Source organism: Oncorhynchus clarkii, chromosome 11 (genome assembly GCF_045791955.1).
Source record: "Oncorhynchus clarkii lewisi isolate Uvic-CL-2024 chromosome 11, UVic_Ocla_1.0, whole genome shotgun sequence".
NCBI lineage: Eukaryota > Metazoa > Chordata > Actinopteri > Salmoniformes > Salmonidae > Oncorhynchus > Oncorhynchus clarkii.
Genome location: NC_092157.1, coordinates 23,739,434 through 23,762,204, shown reverse-complemented (window position 1 = coordinate 23,762,204; position 22,771 = coordinate 23,739,434). Strand labels below are relative to the sequence as shown.

General features: G+C 42.7%; 1 protein-coding gene across 2 annotated transcripts in view; it reads right to left on the bottom strand.

Moving 5' to 3' along the window:
- LOC139420388 (Ras suppressor protein 1) overlaps positions 1-17,341 on the bottom strand; it is a 35,793-nt gene extending 18,452 nt beyond the window's left edge. Inside the window, exons 1-7 of one of the 2 annotated variants that reach the window (XM_071170436.1) lie at positions 16,899-17,341; positions 15,287-15,398; positions 14,636-14,686; positions 7,726-7,846; positions 4,471-4,589; positions 3,221-3,303; positions 554-668 (exon numbers count right to left, since the gene is read on the bottom strand). In XM_071170436.1, coding sequence (XP_071026537.1) covers positions 554-668; positions 3,221-3,303; positions 4,471-4,589; positions 7,726-7,846; positions 14,636-14,686; positions 15,287-15,398; positions 16,899-16,916 — 619 coding nt within the window. In that variant the 5' untranslated portion in view covers positions 16,917-17,341. Of the gene's footprint in view, positions 1-553; positions 669-3,220; positions 3,304-4,470; positions 4,590-7,725; positions 7,847-14,635; positions 14,687-15,286; positions 15,399-15,590; positions 15,911-16,898 lie in introns of those variants that run through there. The other variant, XM_071170437.1, reaches the window with a different exon arrangement.
- Between the last annotated feature and the right edge of the window lie 5,430 nt (positions 17,342-22,771).

The following is a 22,771-nucleotide window of genomic DNA, read 5'->3' as shown; positions in this document are numbered from 1 at the left end:
GGTGTAGCTGTGGCCCTAACAAGGCCAGAGGAGTGAGACACTGGGATTAGGGAGCCGTGACAGGGAGATTCTAATCAGCTCTACACACATAGTGAGAGAAACAGTAGACCATCTCTCCCTCTCCTCTTCCTCCTGAACTCTCTCTCTTCTGCTTTAGGTCTTGGCTGAAGACATCCCCTTTTATGGTTTTTACCAACTGATGAAAATATTTCCTTTGCATTGTACTGGAAGGTGTTTCAGTTTCGTAAACGGAGCTGGGTTGAGCTGCAGAACCTCCAGTGGCGAGGGTCCACACATTGTACTCTACAGGCTGTCAGAGAGAGGGTCGACCCCTGGTGACCTCTGTGGGGGTTCATGGGTTTGTGGATCTGTGAAGCATGCCATCTGGGGCATGCACATGCGCGCGCGCACACACACAGTGGGACGGTGAGGGCAGTGGGGCGATGCTGGGAGAGGCCAGCCAACCAGAGGAGCAGTCAACTACACCTGCGCCTACATACAGTGACTGTGTGTGTGTCTGTGTGCAATAGTGTGTTCGTGTGGTCAGTCTTACCCAGTTCAGGGGGCAGCACAGTGAGCCTGTTGCCCTGAATGTGGAGCTCTTTGAGCTGGGCCAGGTCTCCTATCTCTTTAGGCAGAGAGATGAGGTCATTATCCCTCAGACTCAGCTATGGAGAGGAGGATATGGGGTGAGAAGGGGGGGGGGAAATGAGAGAGACGTAGAGGGAGAGATGAAGGACGAGAGAGAAAGACAAAGGGAGTAAGAGGGGGGATAGAGAGAGGAAAATAGTGATTTATACATTCTGAATAAAATAAAATCACATTTTATTGGTCACATGCACGTGCTTAGCAGATGTTATTGTGTGTGTAGCGAAATGTTCCTAGCTCCGACAGCACAGCAATATCTAACAAGTAATATCTAACAAGAAATATCTAACAAGTAATATCTAACAAATTACACAACATATACCCAGTACACATAAATATAAGTAAAGGAATGCAATTAAGAATATATAAATATATGGACGAGCAATGTCAGAGCAGCATAGGCTAAGATACAGTAGAACAGTGTAGAATACAGTATATACATATGAGATGAGTAATGCAAGATATGAAAACATCATTAAAGTGACTAGTGTTCAATTGATTAAAGTGGCCAGTGATTTCAAGTCTATGTATATAGGCAGCAGCCCCTAATGTGCTAGTGATGGCTATTTAACAGTCTGATGGCCTTGAGATTGAAAATCAGCCTCTGTCTCTTGGTCCCAGCTTTGATGCACCTGTACTGACCTCGTCTTCTGGATGAGGTCAATGTATATAAAACATTACATGTGTACTGTTTGCACAGCAGACATTCATCCATATCCAGTTGAAGTCGGAAGTTTACATACACCTTACCAAATACATTTAAATTCAGTTTTTCACAATTCCTGACATTTAATCATAGTAAATATTCCCCGTCTTAGGTCAGTTAGGATCATAACTTTATTTTAAGAATGTGAAATGTCAGAATAAATAGTAGAGAGAATGATTTATTTCAGCTTTTATTTCTTTCATCACATTCCCAGTGGGTCAGACGTTTACATACACTGAATTAGTATTTGGTAGCATTGCCTTTAAATTGTTCAACTTGGGTCAAAAGTTTAGGTAACCTTCCCACAATAAGTTGGGTGAATTTTGGCCCATTCCTCCTGACAGAGCTGGAGTAATTTAGTCAGGTTTCTAGGCCTCCTTTCTCACAAACGCTTTTTCAGTTCTGCCCACAAATTTTCTATAGGATTGAGTTTAGGACTTTGTGATGGCCACTCCAATACCTTGACTTTGTTGTCTTAAGCCATTTTGCCACAACTTTGGAAGTATGCTTGGGGTCATTGTCCATTTGGAAGACCCCTTTGCAACCAAGCTTTAACTTCCTGACTGACGTCTTGAGATGTTGCTTCAATATATCCACAAATTTCATTACCTCATGATGCCATCTATTTTGTGAAGTGCACCAGTCCCTCCTACAGCAAAGCACCCCCACAACATGGTGCTGCCTTCCCTGTGCTTCATGGTTGGAATGGTGTTCTTCAGCTTGCAAGCCTCCCCCTTTTTCCTCCAAACATAACAATGGTCATTACGGCCAAACAGTTCTATTTTTGTTTCATCAGACCAGTGGACATTTCTCCAAAAAGTACGATCTTTGTCCCCATGTGGAGTTGCAAACTGTAGTCTGGCTTTTTTATGCTGGTTTTGGAGCAGTGGCTTCTTCCTTGCTGAGCGGCCTTTCAGGTTGTGTCGATATAGGACTCGTTTCACTGTGGGCGTAGACATTTTTGTACCCGTTTCCTCCAGCATCTTCACAAGGTCCTTTGCTGTTGCTCTGGGATTGATTTGCACTTTTCGCACCAAACTATGTTCATCTCTAGGATATAGAACGCGTCTCCTTCCTGAGCGGTATGACGGCTGCGTGGTCCCATGGTGTTTATACTTCCGTGCTATTGTTTGCACAGATGAACGTGGTACCTTCAGGCGTTCGGAAATTGCTCCCAAGGATGAACCAGATTTGTGAAGATCTGCAATATTTTTTCTGAGGTCTTGGCTGACTTCTTTTGATTTTCCCATGATGTCAAGCAAAGAAACACTGAGTTTGAAGATTGACTCAAATTATGTCAATTAGCCTGAGGTGTACCTGTGGATGTATTTCAAGGCCTATCAGAAGCTTCTAAAGCCATGACATAATTTTCTGGAATTTTCCAAGCGGTTTAAAGGCACATTCAACTTAGTGTATGTAAACTTACGACCCACTAGAATTGTGATACAGTGAATTATAAGTGAATTATAAGTGAAATTATCTGTCTGTAAATTGTTGGGAAAATTACTTGTGTCCTGCACAAAGTAGATGTCCTAACCGACTTGTCAAAACTATAGGTTGTTCACAAGAAATTTGTGGAGTGGTTTAAAAAAAACGAGATACTCTTAGGTTGGAGTCAATATATGTAAACCTCCGACTTCAACTGTATACTAAACAATGATTTCCCATCTACAATCAGAATAAAACATCTTGAGACATCACAATAGGAGAGACACATGCCATTTGAAGTCCTTATTGTGGGGAACCGTCACTCCTGTATTAAGGCAGTTCTAGGTGACGGACAATACAAGGAACCAACCAAGCAATACGAAGGAGAGAAAGGAGACCACTGATATTCAGAGGGAGATATTAAGATAAATGACTCACAATCTGCAGCTTGCCCAGCTTGCCGATGTCTGGAGGAAGCATCTCAAAGTCGTTGTCACTGAGATAGAGTGCACGCAGGGTAGCTGCAATTTACACAGGAGTTGGTTAGTGTGTGTGTGTGCACTGGACTTTCAGTCCTAACCAGGCCGAAGCGTGATCAATAAGACCAGTCACGGCTGATTAATAACCGTTTGCAAGCTCTGGGCAGCTGACACACACATGGGTCAAACATAGATTTACTGCTGCTTGTCTAGTCGGGGGGGGGGGGTCTATATAAACAAACACACATACTGACACACTGGAAGACAGCAGCTCACACTGCCTCTCATTCTCTCTCACACATACACACACAGAGACACCCACACAGAGACACACACACAGAAACACACACCCAAACAGAGAGACAGACTAGACCAAAAGGGTAATCTTCAGATTCACTGACACTATTCTTCCATCAGGGATTTGGGGAGACATCCAGACAGACAGGCATACTTCCTGGTATGTCACTCTAAGGGAAGCAGATCCTTTGGAGCAAAGTAAAATACCAAAAATAGCCACATTACAGGCTTCTAATAGCAATAATGAAAGTGCATATCCTCCTTCTTGTATCTCTGATTGTCTTCAATCATATGCACCTCATTCATTAATCAGTGGCTGTTTAATTTGGGCAGGGAATTAGTAGCGATCTGTGTGTGTGTGTCTGGGCATCGTAGCCTCCTCCAGCTTTGATAAATGGAGTGGGGAGGAGAGGAGGTAGTGTGCGAGGCGGGGGGGGGGGGGATAAGATTAAAATGTCGCCGATTGCTGTGTGAATAGTGCTTTCATTATGTCATCATCAGTATTAAAATAACAGGCCATTAGTAGAGCTAGCACAGCAGCCTCAGAGAGAGAAACAGTCAGAGATGGGGAGACCATCTCTCCCTCTCCTCTTCCTTCCTAACTCTCTCTCTCCCACTTTAGGTCTTGGTTGAAGACATCCCCTTTTGAGTTGTTTTTTTATTTTTATCAGAGAGAGCGCGTCAATTACCAGAACAGGGTGGTGGATGGAATGGAGGAGTTGATTAGAAAGATGAGGCCCATGATGATGATGTGCTCGAGTCAGTAATAAGAATGGTGGTCTGCCCAGCGTGTGGTGACAGGAGAAATATTTCAGTCGCACTTGAGTACACGTGTGTGTTTCTTCACAGGTTTCTGTGGACGTGTGTGCGTGCGATGCAGTGTGTGTGTGTGTGTGAGAGAGAGTGACTCACTGAGGTAGAAGAAGTTGCCGGGCAGTGAGCTCTCGTTCAGGTTGTTGTAGGTCAGGTCCAGCACCTCCAGAGCAGGCAGGGACCCGAAGCCTCGGGGCAGAGCACTCATCCTGTTCATACTGCACGCATAATGACAGTTAGAAAACAACGAGTTAAACCAACTCACAGCTTTACAACGGCATTTCCTGAGGTAGTCCTTGACTGAAGAAAAATCAGTGTCACCCTCAGCACAAGAGGACATTTTCACTTGGTCTAATGGTGAAGACATCGGTTTCCTGAGCCTGTGACATTATTTTTACAGTAAATCCAATGTACAGTGAACGCAGAGTCATTCTTTTTTCATACTAGCTGGCGCTCACCTTGGGAGAAATAACTCATTCTTCAATTGTATTGTGTAATCTCACATTCTGCATGCAAGGTCACATATAGTCCTTCTGTTAGGCATATTCTTATAGATAGTGGCAGAACTGTTTAAGGATTCTATAGAATGAGCTCAGGAAGAAGGAGAGGATCAAGGTGTCACTGGGCCTAGCCGGAGATCAGGTCCTGATTGAGCCCAACCATTTAAGCCTCAGTCTATACATCTCCAGGTATTACATTATCAATATCCACACACACCACAAGAGGCTAGGCCGTCTCAAAGACACAGGGAACACAGTGGAGCGCCTTGCTTTCAGGGCGGATTTGAAAAGCAAAAACAAATTGATTCTGTGACGCCAGGATATGTTTGCAAGGCAATTACAGGTTGGGAGGCAGAGATTGTTTTGACAAATGAGATCAGGTTGGTAGGTACACACAAATGCGCCTGCACACACACAAACACATCAGACACACACAGTACAGAGTACACACACCGCGCTGAAAGGGACAGTGGGTCTTGAATACGTCTGCGAGGCTTATGTTTCCTAGATTATGGTTGGGAGACGGTGCAGCTGACAGCCAATCCATAAGAGACGCAGGATGTCAGAGCGGTGGAGGAGATTGTAAAAACTTTGGTAATCCCGCGTGACATTGAGACCAATCCCTTATCGCCAGCCCCCATCTTTCATTGGCCAGGGGGGCCCACAAAAGGTATTTGGGGTTAAAACTGTAGTGGGCAAACTGTTAATTCCACACATTTGGGCTGTGACTGAACTGGAGTAGAACATAGGAAGAGAAAAGAGAAAACTCTCAAGTAGGACTTGTAGATTTTTTTACCTGTCCAAAAGCACAAGTCACTTGTCCCAAAATAATTTTTTAAAAGAAGACCTGTAACACTATTCTGACATCATTTTAAGATGCAAGGAACCACTCTACAAAATAAAATGCATTTTTTTACCAGAGAATCAGACAGGAATATAGGCTACACAGCCGATTGGCATCTTTACATATTCAAGCCTCTGAATACAACAGTCCCTTTAAGGCTCTCATGGAGGATGGTTGGCCACCCTGGGTAGCTTTTAAAATATTTCAACATTCCAATTACTTTTGTATATGTCTACGGTTCAAAACAGTGTCTGGAAAGTTCTGGAATGACAGATCCAAAATTCATACAACCACTGCAACATAAAAAAAAAAAGAAGCTGATGCAACAGATCAGACCGTTTAGCTTATAAATTTTGATAGAGTTTTATTTCTTCATATTATAAAGCTCAACAATGCACACATGGCTGTAGGCTATTTGCGAACGTTCCAAAATGCAATTAGCAGAAAACACTTCTCAAACGCACAAATATCCATTCGAAATGAAGAAAAGGAAAATGTAAAAAGATGCATCAACTAGCGTGATGGATTACTGACTAGGACTATTGCCTTTGGCTGCTGGACAATAAAATAACGTCGATTTGAAAACCTACAGAACAACAATTCCCTCAACATTTCTACGCTCATAATTTGGCTACTTTGAAACAAGACATGCTTCGTAAAATGACATAAAACATGCAGGTTTTAAAACAATTAAGTTTCCAGGTGGAATAGTTTTGAAATGCTGCCCGCCTCCGCCCAGGTTCAAGGTGGGTGAGGTGCGGGGTGCAACAGGCACGAACCTTCACTCGACCATTACATCTGAACGAACCGTGCCTCCAGTACGTCGACAGAATCAAGTCTTTAGACGTTGATGTGAATTATCCTCCATTGTAGTTGGCCAAACGTGACTGGCGTTTAGCCGATATCTGTGTAATTAAAAGTCTCATTAAAGTTTGGCTACATTTTCCGTCGCCTCCCTCATGTCGGCATCGGTTTGGACATGAGGCTGTAGCCAATGTGCTTTATCACCTACACTTTGTAGCCTTTTTATACATGTACATGAAAAATGTATTTGACTGTTATTCCAAAATTGGCCTGTGATCTGAGTAATTGTTTGATATTGTGATTTGTGTCCATTTTTACAACTTAAATCTATATTCTTCTTGTCCAACTAAATTTTGTAATTGTCCCAGACAAAAGGAAAAGCATTAATGTCGAGTTCTGGACGAGAGGATGAGAGTAGGAAACAGGTTGTGTTCCACCTTTAAGTGCTCACAGAGGACAGAAATACACGATATGAAGTTGTCTCTGAGCCTCTCGATGTTGTCTTGGCAAATAGCTAATTATACACCGTGCCTCACGCACACCAGTCTTAGGTTTAGCCTTGTCCCTTTGTGCTGTGCATAAATTGACCTGAGAACTGAAATTGTTTGGGATTCGTCGTCTTTGGCAGACTGGTATAGGTTAGGGAACATAGCTTGCTGTCTTCTATAGTCCTTCAATCTAATCAAATCAAACCTATTGCAATCTGGTAAATTCTGCCAGTCTTTATTATGGCATTACATAGATCGACTGATCACCATATGAAGAGATGGCATACGCTCGTATTCTTACACTGATTAGCCAGATGTGTGATCTAAATTGTTCTAGGATAAAATGTGTGCATACTGGTTGATAATGGTTTATTCCACTATGTGAATGTGAAGTGATGGGTAAAGCTTTAAGGGTAAATTACAGGGGTGAAGTGATTTGTGTCACAAACGGAGATGAGAAAATAACAGGATCCCTGCCCTGACAACAGCAATTCAGTTGAACGCAGAGATACAGCCATGTCCTGAGGGGAAGAGAGAGACCCGCAAATAAACAAGTGTTCAAATGAACAGTTTCCCCCTTTCTCTCACCTGTCTGACAACGTAGGCTTTGTGAGCTTGGAATGAGGATGAAGGAGTGGCATAGCTGAAGAGCCACAGTCGCACACACACACAAGACAGAAAATACAAATATTTTTAAAAAATACACTCGGTGGCCTACCCAAGGTTGAGGTGTTTGAGCTTCTGCAGGCTGCTGATCTGAGTGGGCAGCTCTTCTATCTGGTTGTTGAACACATTGAGAACTTCCAGGTTCTTCAAGTCAGCCACGTTGGCAGGAATGGCTGAGAGAGAGAGACAAAACATGGAATAAAAATACAGACCACCAGTATTTCTTCCTCCCAGCCTTATTGAACATTGCATACTCTTTCATCACTTTAAAAAACAACCATGGAGTCAAACTACGACCAGCTGAAGAACCACTATAGTCAGGCTGATGGTACAGCGTCTTAACGAGACAATTATCATCCTGTATGTCTTTGATGGCTCATTTAGCTGCTCTATGGCCAGGGCAATCAGGGCAGAGGTTTGACATTTTAATGATGGGGCCATTTCTTTTGTTCCTACACCTCCCCCTATTTTCCCCTCTCACCCTTATCCTCCCGCTCCCGCTCCTCATCCTTTCCTCCCCTCCACGAGTAAATTTTTGAGAGGTGGACAGAGATCGATAGGGAGATAATGAGATGATGCCTCTATCCGATTAGAGGCCTGATCAATGGAGGCGTTGGTTAAGAAGGGATGGGGGGTGGGGGGGTGCACAAACAGAACAGGTGGACCTGACAGGAATGTCCCTGGGGAGATCAGGGTGACTGAACGTGTCCCTGCCATACCGTTTCCATATCACAGGGACAACATGTCACAAAGGCTAGTCTTTGAGGGGATTGCTTTTCAGTGATGAGAGACATAATTGCTACAGTTACATACCACAATATTATTTAGGGCGATATTTTATCAATACTTGGATTTTTTGTTGTTGTTGCTGCTGGGTACCATTAGCTAGCACTAGTCGGCTGTACCTGCGCCAAAACTCCTGTATTGTTCATCTTATAGCTTGTTCTCCATCTTCTTTTTAAATAGTGAGCCAATATGTTTGTTTTCAGCACTTATTTCCATGACTGATCAAAACTAATTTTCTCATGCTCTCTCTTCACTCTCTGCAGCAGTCATATAGTGAGCAATATGATTGGAAGATCAAATCACAATATCGATTCCCGTAAATATAGACTTGTGACAATCATATGAGTCGCAATACTTATCGTATCGGCACCTAAGTATCGTGACAATATTGTATTGTTAGGTCCCTGGCAATTCCCAGCCCTAGTGCTTGTGTGTGTGTGTGTAATCTCTGTAGTCTGTAACTAAAGCTTAGTAGCATGTGGAATTAAAAGTATACCAGGGAGAGAGACTTTGTCAACCAAGTCACAACCGGTCCAGTCTGAATCCAAGTCCATGTCACAACCGGTCCAGTCTGAATCCGAGTCCATGTCACAACCGGTCCAGTCTGAATCCGAGTCCATGTCACAACCGGTCCAGTCTGAATCCGAGTCCATGTCACAACCGGTCCAGTCTGAATCCGAGTCCATGTCACAACCGGTCCAGTCTGAATCCAAGTCCATGTCACAACCGGTCCAGTCTGAATCCGAGTCCATGTCACAACCGGTCCAGTCTGAATCCGAGTCCATGTCACAACCGGTCCAGTCTGAATCCGAGTCCATGTCACAACCGGTCCAGTCTGAATCTAAGTCCATGTCACAACCGGTCCAGTCTGAATCCAAGTCCATGTCACAACCGGTCCGGTCTGAATCCATGTCATCACTGATTGATTTAGAGTGGAGTCCCGAGCTGTGAAAAAATCGTGACTCGATTCCGATCCCTGGACTTTTAGAGTCCATTTCTCTCCATCTATCCCAGTGGTTTACCCCGCACCACAAAATCAATTCCATTCAGGCTCAGTCTCAATAGATCTGTGAATGTCCACTGAATCAATGCAGAGTGAACATAGGGTCACAGAGTACTGGACCTGGCCACGCAGATCTAGGCCTACGCCTCAATCAATACAACACTCCAGTGATCTCTTTACACACTATTCATTTACTACACCTGCCCTGTATTCATGCGAGTAAAGTTAAACTCTTAGACATGCTGAAGACGATACGATTTCGTACTACAGATAACACTTTTTTGCTTAATTGTGTTTAATTGCTAGTCTCAATGGAGATAAATGAGGGAGAGAGAGCAAGCAAGAGAGAGAATAGTGTGTGTGCGTATGATATCAAGTGTGTGGTATTAAGTGGGTAATATTAAGTGTGTGGTATTAAGTGGGTGCCCCTTGAGTGTGTGTGAGAGGAGGCGGCTGGGTTCAGGTTGGTGCAGCCTGCATGGGGACCCTGTGACACTCGGGAGTTGTTAATGATCAGATAGATAGATTGATGGTAATAGGGGAGAGACGTGTCAGGGAAACGGTCCCAACCTTTGGCTAAGCAGCAACAGCCATCTCATTTCCCCTCTTTCTACCCCCCCCCCCCCCCCCCCCCCCCTAAGCCTCTCTCTCCCTTCCTACGCCGCTCTCTCTCCCTCCCATAGGCTAAGTAAGCACCCTGCTCACCCAGATCACCCTTCTCGTCACCTTCCTCTTCCTCCTCTCTAATGAAAGACTTTCCAAATGTCACTGTAATATCTGACTACCTTGAAAAGTTCAAAAAGACGGCACGCTATCTTTTATATCTGGGAGCGCTTTAAAGCAGGCAGGACAAGATCAGAGCCACGGAGGGGAGAGAGGGGAAAAACCCAGTAGAGGTATGGCAAGACGAAGAGTAAAGCCATAAACCACAGCTCCATATTCACAATACAGTGATTTGCTGTGTAAAAACTAAATAAATACAGCTAAGAACATTATTGCCAACAGACGGATAAGATGGTCGCACCTGAAACACCTGCAGGTAAATGGGTATGGATGATAATGGTAATTAGCTATTCCAAAAACAAGTCTCTGATCTTCCGCTATAAATAGCATGGAGAGAGAAATGTATAATGGATGTAATCTCAATGTGTGACATCTTAAAATGGGGATTAGGGTGAGGAACAGAACAGGAAACTCAAGATACCAGCAGTATGAGATAAACAATGTGCCAACATGATGCAGGTAGTTAGGTGTGAACTTGGAGCTGGTGTCTGGAGTAGTGACTGAAGATGCCAAGAGAGATCTTGCGATTTTTTTTTGTTAATTTGTTTCAAGTGTATCCCCTAGTGGGCTTGTCCCAAAATTAACTACAGACTCTTCTACACATGATACACAAGTTAACAGAGAGACATGATTCTCTGCCTCATTCTTTGTGATTACATTGCTATGTTACCTGGTTTTATGTCATATTAATGCAATAACAGCGTAATAACGTAATAAACATATTAGCAACTTAAATGATGTTCTTCTTTAAATTACTCATAACACACATGAACCCTAGGCTTTGAGATCCCAAATAAAAATCCTCAAGTAAATGCATATTTTGTCAAACACCCCCAGCTAAAACACAGAGAAGTGAACTGACTTTCGTTGTTCAAGCTGACTACAAAGGCCTTGGTCTCGAATGCTCATCTCGGAAAGTGAGCCTTTTAAGGTAAGTACTACAGCACAAGTGTGCACTCTAGTGGTAATAAGCACAATGTCACACCCTTGCGTTGCCATTCATAGCTGTGTATGTATGTAATTTTGTAAAAATAACTATTTCAATAATATACACTGTGGCAAGGTTATTAGGTACGCCCATCTAGTACCAGATCGAAACCCTCCAGAACAGCCCGAATTCTTCAGGGCATGGAAATGCTGTTCAATTGGTATCAAGGGACCTAACGTGTGCCAGGAAAACATTCCCCACACCATTACACCACCAGCTTGTACCGTTGACACCAGGCAGGATGGGGCCATGGACTCCCCTCTTTCCACTGGGATTCTCTGCCTCTAACCCTATTACAGGGGCTGAGTCACTGGCTTACTGGGGCTCTCTCATGCCGTCCCTGGAAGGGGTGCGTCACCTGAGTGGGTTGATTCACTGATGTGGTCATCCTGTCTGGGTTGGCGCCCCCCCTTGGGTTGTGCCATGGCGGAGATCTTTGTGGGCTATCCTCAGCCTTGTCTCAGGATGGTAAGTTGGTGGTTGAAGATATCCCTCTAGTGGTGTGGGGGCTGTGCTTTGGCAAAGTGGGTGGGGTTATATCCTTCCTGTTTGGCCCTGTCCGGGGGTGTCCTCGGATGGGGCCACAGTGTCTCCTGACCCCTCATGTCTCAGCCTCCAGTATTTATGCTGCAGTAGTTTATGTGTCGGGGGGCTAGGGTCAGTTTGTTATATCTGGAGTACTTCTCCTGTCCTATTCGGTGTCCTGTGTGAATCTAAGTGTGCGTTCTCTAATTCTCTCCTTCCCTCTTTCTTTCTCTCTCTCAGAGGACCTGAGCCCTAGGACCATGCCCCAGGACTACCTGACATGATGACTCCTTGCTGTCCCCAGTCCACCTGACCGTGCTGCTGCTCCAGTTTCAACTGTTCTGCCTTATTATTATTGGACCATGCTGGTCATTTATGAACATTTGAACATCTTGGCCATGTTCTGTTATAATCTCCACCCGGCACAGCCAGAAGAGGACTGGCCACCCCACATAGCCTGGTTCCTCTCTAGGTTTCTTCCTAGGTTTTGGCCTTTCTAGGGAGTTTTTCCTAGCCACCGTGCTTCTACACCTGCATTGCTTGCTGTTTGGGGTTTTAGGCTGGGTTTCTGTACAGCACTTTGAGATATCAGCTGATGTACGAAGGGCTATATAAATAAATTTGATTTGATTAATGCTGCTTACGCCAAATCCTGACTCTGCCATCAGCATGACGCAACCATGATTCGTCGGACCAGGCAATGTTTTTCCACTCCTCAATTGTCCAGTGTTGGTGATCGCGTGCCCACTGGAGCCACTTCTTGTTGTTAGCTGGTAGGAGTGGAACCCGGTGTGGTCATCTGCTGTAATAGCCCATCCGTGACAAGGACTGACGAGGTGTGCGTTCCGAGATGCCGTTCTGCTCTGTTATCTGCCCGTTTGTGGCCCGCCTGTTAGCTGGTACGATTCTTGCCATTCTCCTTCCACCTCTCATCAACAAGCTGTTTTCGCCCACAGGACGGCCACTGACTGAATGTTTTTTGTTTGTCGCACCATTCTCTGTAAACCCTAGACACTGTCGTGCATGAAAAGTCGGCCTTTTGAGATACTGGAACCGGCGCACCTGGCAATGGCGAACATACCATGCTCAAAGTCACTAAATTTGCACATTCTAACATTCAATTGAACAGTAACTGAATGCCTTGATGCCTGTCCATTTGCTTTATATAGCAAGCCACGGACACATGACTCACTGCCTGTAGCAGCAAACCATTTTTGTGAACTGGGTGATGTACCTAATAAACTGTCCACTGGACCTACATGTATAGTGTGTACAATACATTAGGAACTCATTTCTAATATTAAGTTGCACTGCATTTCCCCCTCAGAACAGCCTCAATTTGTCACTGCATTGACTCTACAAGGTGCTGAAAGTGTGCCACAGGGATGCTGGCCCATGTTGACTCCAATGCTTCCTACAGTCGTGTCAAGGGATGTCCTTTGGTGGTGGACCATTCTTGATACACACAGAAAACTGTTAAGAGGGAAAAACCTCAGCAGCATTGCAGTTCTTGACACACTAACCGGTGCGCCTGGCACCTACTACCATACCCCGTTCAAAGGCACTTAAATATTTTGTATTGCCCATTTACCCTCTGAATGACACACATACACAATCCATGTCTCAATTGTCTCAAGGTTTAAAAATCATTCTTTAACCGGTCTCCACCCCATCATCGACAGTGATTGAGGTGGATTTAAGAAGTGACATCAATAAGGGATCAAATATTTCACCTGGTCAGTCTATGCCATGGAAAGAGCAGGTGTTCCTAATGTTTTGTACACTCAGAGTATGTCCAAATCGGACAGAAACTAGGGTTGAAACAAATGTTCCCTCTATGCGGCCCACCTGCGCAGCTACGCACCTCCTCCAGGACTAGCAAACAGAAGAAACGTCAGGCCGCACAGAGATGCAAGAGAAGATTGAGCTTCACTGAGTTCGCCCCATTAGTTTGCACAATACAGATCAACGTCTTTTTTCTGTGATGGAATCAACATTATATCAGCCCTTTTTCAATGCAACAAACCAAAAATCTAACTTTGCAAGATTGAGTGTGTGATTTTGTTGTAAGCAGAGCCAGAGTGCAACGGAGAAGGATTCTATTGGCGTGTGCAGTCCCCACAAGTGAATGCTCTTTTCAGATCAGAGCCGCGCGTCACTGAGCACAAAATGTGTAGGCTACATTTCAAGAGCTCTTTGAAAAGCCAGTCAGGTAAAAAGCTTATGTCTTAATTAAAGGGCCAGTGTTGTATTTTGAGACAGATTTAAATATGCAAATAAACCAAGAGGCAGAGGGGTAGCCTACATTGTCTAATTCTCTGTATGGTAATAATAATACATTTTACTTTGTAAAGTGGTTTCTTGCATCATTCAACACAATGCATTTTACAGTAACCTAATTGGCCCATGGTGTTACAGACCAAGTAAGCAATCATTAATTAATGTCAAGCCCTTCATAATGTAAAAAAGTCTCATGCAATGTAGTCCTGCATTGAACACCACATATAGGCTACTGTAGGCTATATCATAGAAATCAAAAGCTATTTCCATGTGATAATGTTCTGGGAGTCGCTCCATTGGTTTTGTTGGTTGGCCTACATTGTCCTCAAATAGCCACAATAGCCTATTGGCTACTGTCAAACTGTAAGAGTACAGCTTCAGTGTTCACTGTAAACGCGCTGTAAGTTGCACAAAATTCTCTCAAAGTTCAAGTTTCCGCTCACAAGACCCAAAATTTGCTCAGTGCCCCAAACAATGGGAGGGAACATTGGTTGAGACATCTGTCTGTCAAAGTGGAGAATACTGAAGGGACATGATTGGGTCTAAGTCTGCTTGCTTCACAGCGGAATAAACAACAGATAAACAGCCAGAACTTACTTGTGAGCTTGTTGTGACTCAGAACCAGCTGGGTAATGTTGGACAGCGTGACTGCAAAGTAAAAACACAAAGGATATGTCATACCTGAACCAGCATTATCTGAGGAATTACTTACTACAACTGTACTTACAGGAATAACAGGCCTGATTAGATACAGTAACATAGACACTGTCATGTAAAGTGTGACCGAAAATGAACTCCCTGTTCAATTATATAAGAGTCTGACCAATCCTATAATAAAAATATACTGTTTTGCCAACAGATGCATAAGGCATGCAGCAGTTTGTAGGCTACACCGTTTATAATTATTATTAATTTGACCAAATCCAAACATCAACCAAGTAACAGATCACACAAAAGTGTGATCACAAAGGCACTGCTTTGCTTCCTATCTATATGCTACATCATCAGCCTGATGTTGATATAGGCCTAATACTGTATAATCCCCAGAGTCAACCAATAGGAATTCAGGGCTAGACAAACGTTTCCCAACTCCGGTCCTCGCTTATCCCCAGTTTCCCAACTCTGGTCCTCGAGTACCCCCAGACAAGTCCATCTGATTCTACTTGTCAACTCATCAGCAAGCCATATTCAAGTGTTTTCTATAGAGAAGATAATGGCATTAAACAGCAACGGTAGGCCCCTACTCACATAACCCTGGAATGTCCAGCATATTTGACACACCCCTGTCGCACATATCGACCTCGGGTATATTCTTCTCCCGGCTCTCCTCTACGATTTTCTTCAAAGACTTGGACATTTTCTACAACGTAACCAGGGGAAAGTCAAGGAGTTAGTTGAGTTGCTACTTTTTTTTTTCCTGGTTGAATGAGCAGGATATCCTACTTTCTATGAACATGGCCAAGAAAGTTAGATTGTCTGCAGATAATATGGAATAGGATAGCGTAAGTAAAATAAGTTAGAAAACCGTCCATTGTATGTCGGAAATGGTTACCTTTCGATTGGTATTAATTCCGTGAACAATTATTGTGTTAAAAGGAGAGATATTTCCAATTTACTTCCTAGACTAAGCGTCTGAACACACCCAACCGGAAGTTGATGTGCGATGATCTGTAAAATGTTCTGCATGCCATAAAAGGGCACTTCCTACAACCCAAAGGTCTCCCAAAAATTCTACGAGCATAGTTCCCTTTTCCATCCAATCGTTTTCCACAATCCCAGAGAAAAAAAGAGAACGTTAACAAGGATATCCAATTGGATCCACGGTTATATCCTAACTGAATGCTCTGTTGTCCTTTTTCAGCCAATCGGATAGAAGGATGGTGCAACATAAATATGTTCCGCAGTGAAACAATGTAGCGAACGACGCAAAATTATTCTACAGTATCTTCTACAGTGTAGACTGTATCCGACGCATCATTGACTCTATCGGATAGCCTACATTGTAAAAATTACATGAACGCTCGCATAGACATTTGAATAAGCAATAATCAACATGTTACTGATTTGAACAGGGTTAGGGTTCAACTAAATTGTGATAATCTGTGATAATGAACAGTTTATAATCAGTGTGTGTGTGTATATATATATATATATATATATATATATATATATATATATATGTGTGTTAATTGGACTGTTAACTCCTCAACCAAATAAATAAAATACGACTTCCTTTATTTAATTTTTTATTTCTGAATTATTATATTGCTATTATTATAAAAACTACAGGTTATTATAAAACAATATATCGAACAAATCTGTTTAATCTATTTGTGTTTTTCCCAATTTATAAATACTTATTCTATGTTCATTGCTGTGCAGTGCCGCTAGTTGCCACAGACACCAAGTCAAAATTCGCTGTCATAAAATTGTATGAAAACAACAATTAGCTATGGTCTTAATTTAAGGTCAGGGTTCGGCATGAGGTTAGCAGTGTGGTTAAGGTTAGGGTTAAAGTTAGGGTTAGGTTTAAAATCTGATTTTAACCTTGACTTTCTGGCTGTGGTCACTAGTGACGACCTATATGTAGGCTATCTATTGGATCGAGGGTTAAACAATAGTCAATTTAATCATTCATTAATAAATCATTTTTGAAAACAACCAAAACTGGGCATAACGGTGTACAAAGAATGCTTCTTTCCTTCAAATAACTTTTCTCTTTCTTTCACATGATGATAAACAGAATTTAAGAATACATCACACAATAGTAGTAGAATTCCTGGGCAGGTGTCAGTCAGTAAAGTCCATAGCAGCTGCTGTCTCCTAGCCCACTATAATAGTAATACCTTCCTAACATTACCTTGCGTGGGAGACACATTCTCTGGCCTGGCTCCTAGTGTCTTGGCTCAGACACGGCACCATAACACAATACACTGCAACCTGAGCTTCCTCCCCGTCCTCCTCCTGCTCTTCCTCCAGCGTAGAACACCCTGACAGGCGTGAACAGGAGGTAAACCTAGAGGGCTCCCCTGGCTGAGTGCTACTTTCTTCTTGCTTGGCTGTGTTGGGTTGACGAGCCTCCATACAACACTCCATGAGTTGTGTTTCTCTCTCTCACTCCTTCCCACCCTTTCTCTTTCTTCCTTTCACTCTTTCCCTCTCATTTTCTGTGCCCTTGTTCTTCAGGGTAGGCTGGGGCTGGTGATTTCTATAGCAAAACAGAGGCCTCTATATATAGACTGATTATATTTGGCAGACGGTGAGAGGCAACAGATGCTTGCAGCACAGATGAACTTTGCCTTCACTGTGTGCCGGGGAGAAACCTGGGATTCAGGGCCACTCTCTGTTTGCACTGTAAAATATTTAACTTTACTAAATTCACACACAAAAAAGGAGAGAGAAAAAAACATGAGATGAAAGAAGGTTGTGCTTGTGTGTGCGCATAAGGGAGACAACGATATTAGCTATTGGGAGGCACAAGGGACAGGGGACAGGGCTGTGAGTGCTGGTGTCTATGGGTCCTGCTAGGGAGAATGAAGTCATGCATGTAGTACCAGTCAAAAGTTTGGACATACTTACGCAATCAAGGATTTTTCTTTATTTTTACTATTTTCTACATTGTAGAATAATAGTGAAGACATCTCATCTACGAAATAACACATATGGAATAATTTAGTAACCAAAAAGTGTTAAACAAATACAGAGTAGCCACCCTTTGCCTTGATGACAGACAGCTTTGGACACTCTTGGCATTCTCTCAACCAGTTTCATGAGGTAGTCACCTGGAATGCATTTCAGTGAACAGGTGTATTTTGTTAAAAGTTCATTTGTGAGGCCTCCCGGGTGGCGCAGTGGTTAAGGGCGCTGTAATGCAGCGCCAGCTGTGCCACCAGAGACTCTGGGTTCACGCCCAGGCTCTGTCGTAACCGGCCATGACTGGGAGGTCCGTGGGGCAACGCATCGTCCGGGTTAGGGAGGGCTTGGCTTGTCTCATCGTGCACCAGTGACTCCTGTGGCGGGCCGGGCGCAGTGTTAAGTTTGCCAGGTGCACAGTGTTTCCTCCGACACATTGGTGCGGCTGGCTTCCAGGTTGGATGCGCGCTGTGTTAAGAAGCAGTTTGGCTTGGTTGGGTTGTGTATTGGAGGACGCATGACTTTCAACCTTTGTCTCTCCCGAGCATGCAGAGCCAATCAGTTGTGTTGTGACAAGGTAGGGGTGGTATACAGAAGATTGGATGCGCGCTGTGTTAAGAAGCAGTGCGGCTTGGTTGGGTTGTGTATCGGAGGACGCATGGTAAAAGACCTAGTCCATTTTATGGCAAGAACAGCTCAAATACATTTCAAGAACTTTAAAAGTTTCTTCAAGTGCAGTTGCAAAAACCACCAAGCTCTAAAATTAAATAAGATATTAAGATATTAAGATTTTCCATTCATCCAATGTCTGCCAAGTTTTTAGATGATGTCATCGCTGCTCGTGAGGTGTTGGTCCACATAAACCGGATGCAGTAAACCGGTTATAAACCGGCCTGCCACAAGGAGTTCCTAGAGCGCGTTGAGCCAAGTAAAGCCTCACCGGCCAAACCCTCCCCTAACCAGACGCTGGGCCAATTGTGCGCTGTCCTTTGGGACTCCAGCCACGGGCGGTTCTGGCACAGCCAGAAATGAACCCGGGTCTGTAGTAACTGCGATGCAGTGCCTTAGACTGCTGCGCCACTCTTATGTGACCTCTGTTAGCAGATTATTGGTAATGGCACAAGTTATAATTGGTTGTCTCTTGTTCTTGTCTTTATTTTCTGAAAGGTTACGTGGTAGAGAAATGTGGCTCCAACAAAAAAGACAATCTGAAGACAGTTAAATCAAAGCTGAATGAAGACAAGGCTTCAAATGGATTAAAAGTGTTGTAATTAAGGAATTTAATCAATATAATCAATGTTAATTAATTTAATAAAACTAAAAATGCAATTAAGTTTGTATAAGATTATTTCTTGTTTGATGAACATGGGGGAATTGTTTAGGAATGGGGCGTTTTTAAGTAGTGGATACAAATATATTTGAGGAGGAGATATGTAGTGTTCACCAGTGTTCATACAGTGCCTTTGGGAAAGTATTCAGACCCCTTGACTTTTTCCACATTTTGTTACTTTACAGCCTTATTCTAAAATTGATTAAATTGTTTTAATACCCCATAATGACAAATAAGGGATTTCTGTTTTTAATACATTTGCGAATATATATTTTAAAAAACTGTTTTCGCTTTGTCATTATGGGATATTGCGTGTAGATTGCTGAGGATTTTTGTTTAATTTAATCCATTTTAGAATAAGGCTGTAACATAACAAAATGTGGAAAAAGTCAAGAGGTCTGAATACTTTCCGAAGGCACTGTATGTCCCAATCTATCACTTATTACTACTTAAATTACTATATACACCCCTATTGGTTTATTACACATCTCAATACCAAGTAGTAAAACCAGTAGGCTGTACTTTAAAGTACTATTTAAGTAGTTGTCGATTATCTGTAATTTACTATACATTTTTTGACTACTTTTACTTCACTACATTCCTACATTCCTTAAGAAAATATTGTACTTTTTACTCCATACATTTTCTTTGACACCCAAAAGTACTCGTTACATTTGGAATGCTTAGCAGGACGGGAAAATAGTCAAATTCAAGCACTTATCAACCGAACATCCTTGGTCCTCCCTACTACCTCTAATTTGGCGGACTCACTAAACAGACATGCTTCGTTTGTAAATGATGTGTCACGATCGTCAAAATAACATTCGGATCAAGGCGCAGCGTGATATGGGTTCCATTTCCATGCTTTGAAATGCTTTGGAGAGTGCATAATAACTCCTCATCACTTTTCAACCCACGTTATCTTTTGTTGGTGTGTTTAATTTTCTTTACATTTTTTACAATATGTTTTTAACGTTATAAACTAGTCTATGGGGGTTAGGCCTGTTTTCAGGGCTGAAATAAATTAATGCATAATTAGACTAAATTAAATTGTTTCTCTGACTTTAAGCTATGCATTGGATTGCGTTCATTATAGAACATCTATCATGCACATTTCTACAACCAAGTCCTACACTTGTCCAATTGGCAATCATGTCAGTCAAAGTTCTGAAGCACTTTGAGAAAGACGATTCGAACCATCGAAGGCAATCACCAATCCAGAGGACAACAACCCAAATTATGAAGAGGAGACAAATATGAAGGAAAGAAAAAAGAATGAAAGAAAAAAATAAGCATTTTCATTGCAAACCCGGAATTTACCGGCTAACTCGAATTGTGCTTCGACGTTCCATTGCCTTCATTTACTGTAGCCTAAGTGTGTGATGATGTAGCAAGTTATGAACTGGCTACATTGTAAGCTCACTTTCAGACGTTCTTCTAGCTCCCGTGCTGTGAAATACATACAGTTGAAGTTTACATACACTTAGGTTGGAGTCATTATAACTCGTTTTTCAACCTCTCCACATATTTCTTGTTAACAAACTACAGTTTTGACAAGTCGGTTAAGACATCTACTTTGTGCATGACACAAGTCATTTTTCCAACAATTGTTTACAAACAGATTATTTCACTGTATCACAATTCCAGTGGGTCAGAAGTTTACATACACTAAGTTGACTGTGCTTTTAAACAACTTGTAAAAAGATGCCATGGCTTTAGAAGCTTCTTATAGGCTAATTGACATCATTTGAGTCAATTGGAGGTGTACCTGTGGATGTATTTCAAGGCCTACCTTCAAACTCAGTGCCTCTTTGCTTGACATCATGGGAAAATCTGCTCAGCAAGGAAGAAGCCACTGCTCCAAAACCACCATAAACTACGTAGACTACGGTTTGCAACTGCACATGGGGACAAAGATCGTACTTTTTGGAGAAATGTCCTCTGGTCTGATGAAACAAAAATAGAACTGTTTGGGCATAATTATGTTTGGAGGGAAAAGGGGGAGGCTTTCAAGCCAAAGAACACCATCCCAACCGTGAAGCACGGGGGTGACAGCATCATGTTGTGGGTTGCTTTGCTGCAGGAGGGACTGGTGCACTTCACAAAATAGATGGCATCATGAGGAAAAAAATGATGTGGATATATTGAAGCAACATCTCAAGACATCAGTCAGGAAGTTAAAGCTTGGTTGCAAATGGGTCTTCCAAATGGACAATGACCCCAAGCATACTTCCAAAGTTGTGGCAAAATGGCTTAAGGACAACAAAGTCAAGGTATTTGAGTGGCCATCACAAAGCCCTGACCTCAATCCTATAGAAAATTTGTGGGCAGAACTGAAAAACCGTGTGCAAGCACGGAGGCCTACAAACCTGACTCTGTTACACAAGCTCTGTCAGGAGGAATGGGCCACAATTCACCCAAATTATTGTGGGAAGATTGTGGAAGGATTCCCGAAATGTTTGACAGAAGTTAAACAATTTAAAACTGGGAATGTGATTAAATAAATAAAAGCTGTAATAAATCATTCTCTCTACTATTATTCTGACATTTCACATTCTTAAAATAAAGTGGTGATCCTAACTGACCTAAAACAGGGATTTTTATTAGGATTAAATGTCAGGAATTGTGAAAAACGGAGTTGAAATGTATTTGGCTAAGGTGTATGTAAACTTCCGATTTCCCCCATTTCTGATTGTCTCTGTATTTGCAAATTTTTGACACTGAATTTTGTCAGATCTTCAACCAAAACGTAATTTAGATAAAGGGAAACTGAGTGAATAAGTAACACACAATGTGGATACTTATTTCATTTATTTTATAAACAAAGTTACGCAACACCCAAAGTCCCTGTGTGAAAAAGGAGTTGCCCACTTACACTTAATAACCTTTAGCTGAAATGACTGCAACCAAACACTTCCTGTAGTTGCTGATCAGTCTCTCACATCGATGTGGAGGAATTTTGTCCCACTCTTCCATGCAAAACTGCTTTAATTCAGCGACATTTGTGGGTGTTCGAGCAGGAACTGCTCGTTTCATGTCCTGCCACAACATCTCAAATCGGGTTTAGGTCTGGATTTCCAAAACATTAAATGCGTTGCTTTTCAGCCACCCTGATGTAGACTTGCTTGTGTTATTTGGATCATTGTCTTGCTGCATGACGCAGCTGCGCATCAGCTTGAGCTCACAGACGGATAGCCTGACATCCTCCTGTAGAATTCTCTGATACAGAGTGGAATTCATGGTTCCTTCTATTAAGGCAAGTCGTCCTGGTCCTGAGGCAGCAAAGGGTAGTGTGATGTGATGGTAGATGCTTTGCTGCAATCATTGCAGCTACAGGTGAAACAAGTTATTGAGTGTAAGAGGGCACCTCACACTTCCCCAATCTCTCTCTCTCTCTAGTCATTGCATTTACTGTTGCCTACAACCAGAACAAGCAGCTGATCGGAGAGCGAGGCCTCATGCTGTGTTGCAAAAAACGACCTGATCAGTATGACGCTCTATGTGGGGGGCAAGATCAACCTCTGCCTTGGCCTAGACCCCCTCCATCCTGTGGTTCCCGGACTGGACGGCATGGATGCTAACCTGGATAGCATTGTCCTTGTGGGTATGGCGCTGTCAGGCTTTGTGTTGGTGACTATAACCACAATGCTTGCTCTTTGGGGTTTTAGGCTGGATTTCTGTATAAACACTTTGTGACGTAAAAAGGGTATTATGAATACATGTGATTGACTTATTGTAAGTCCCTCTGGATAAGAGCGTCTTGAATGACT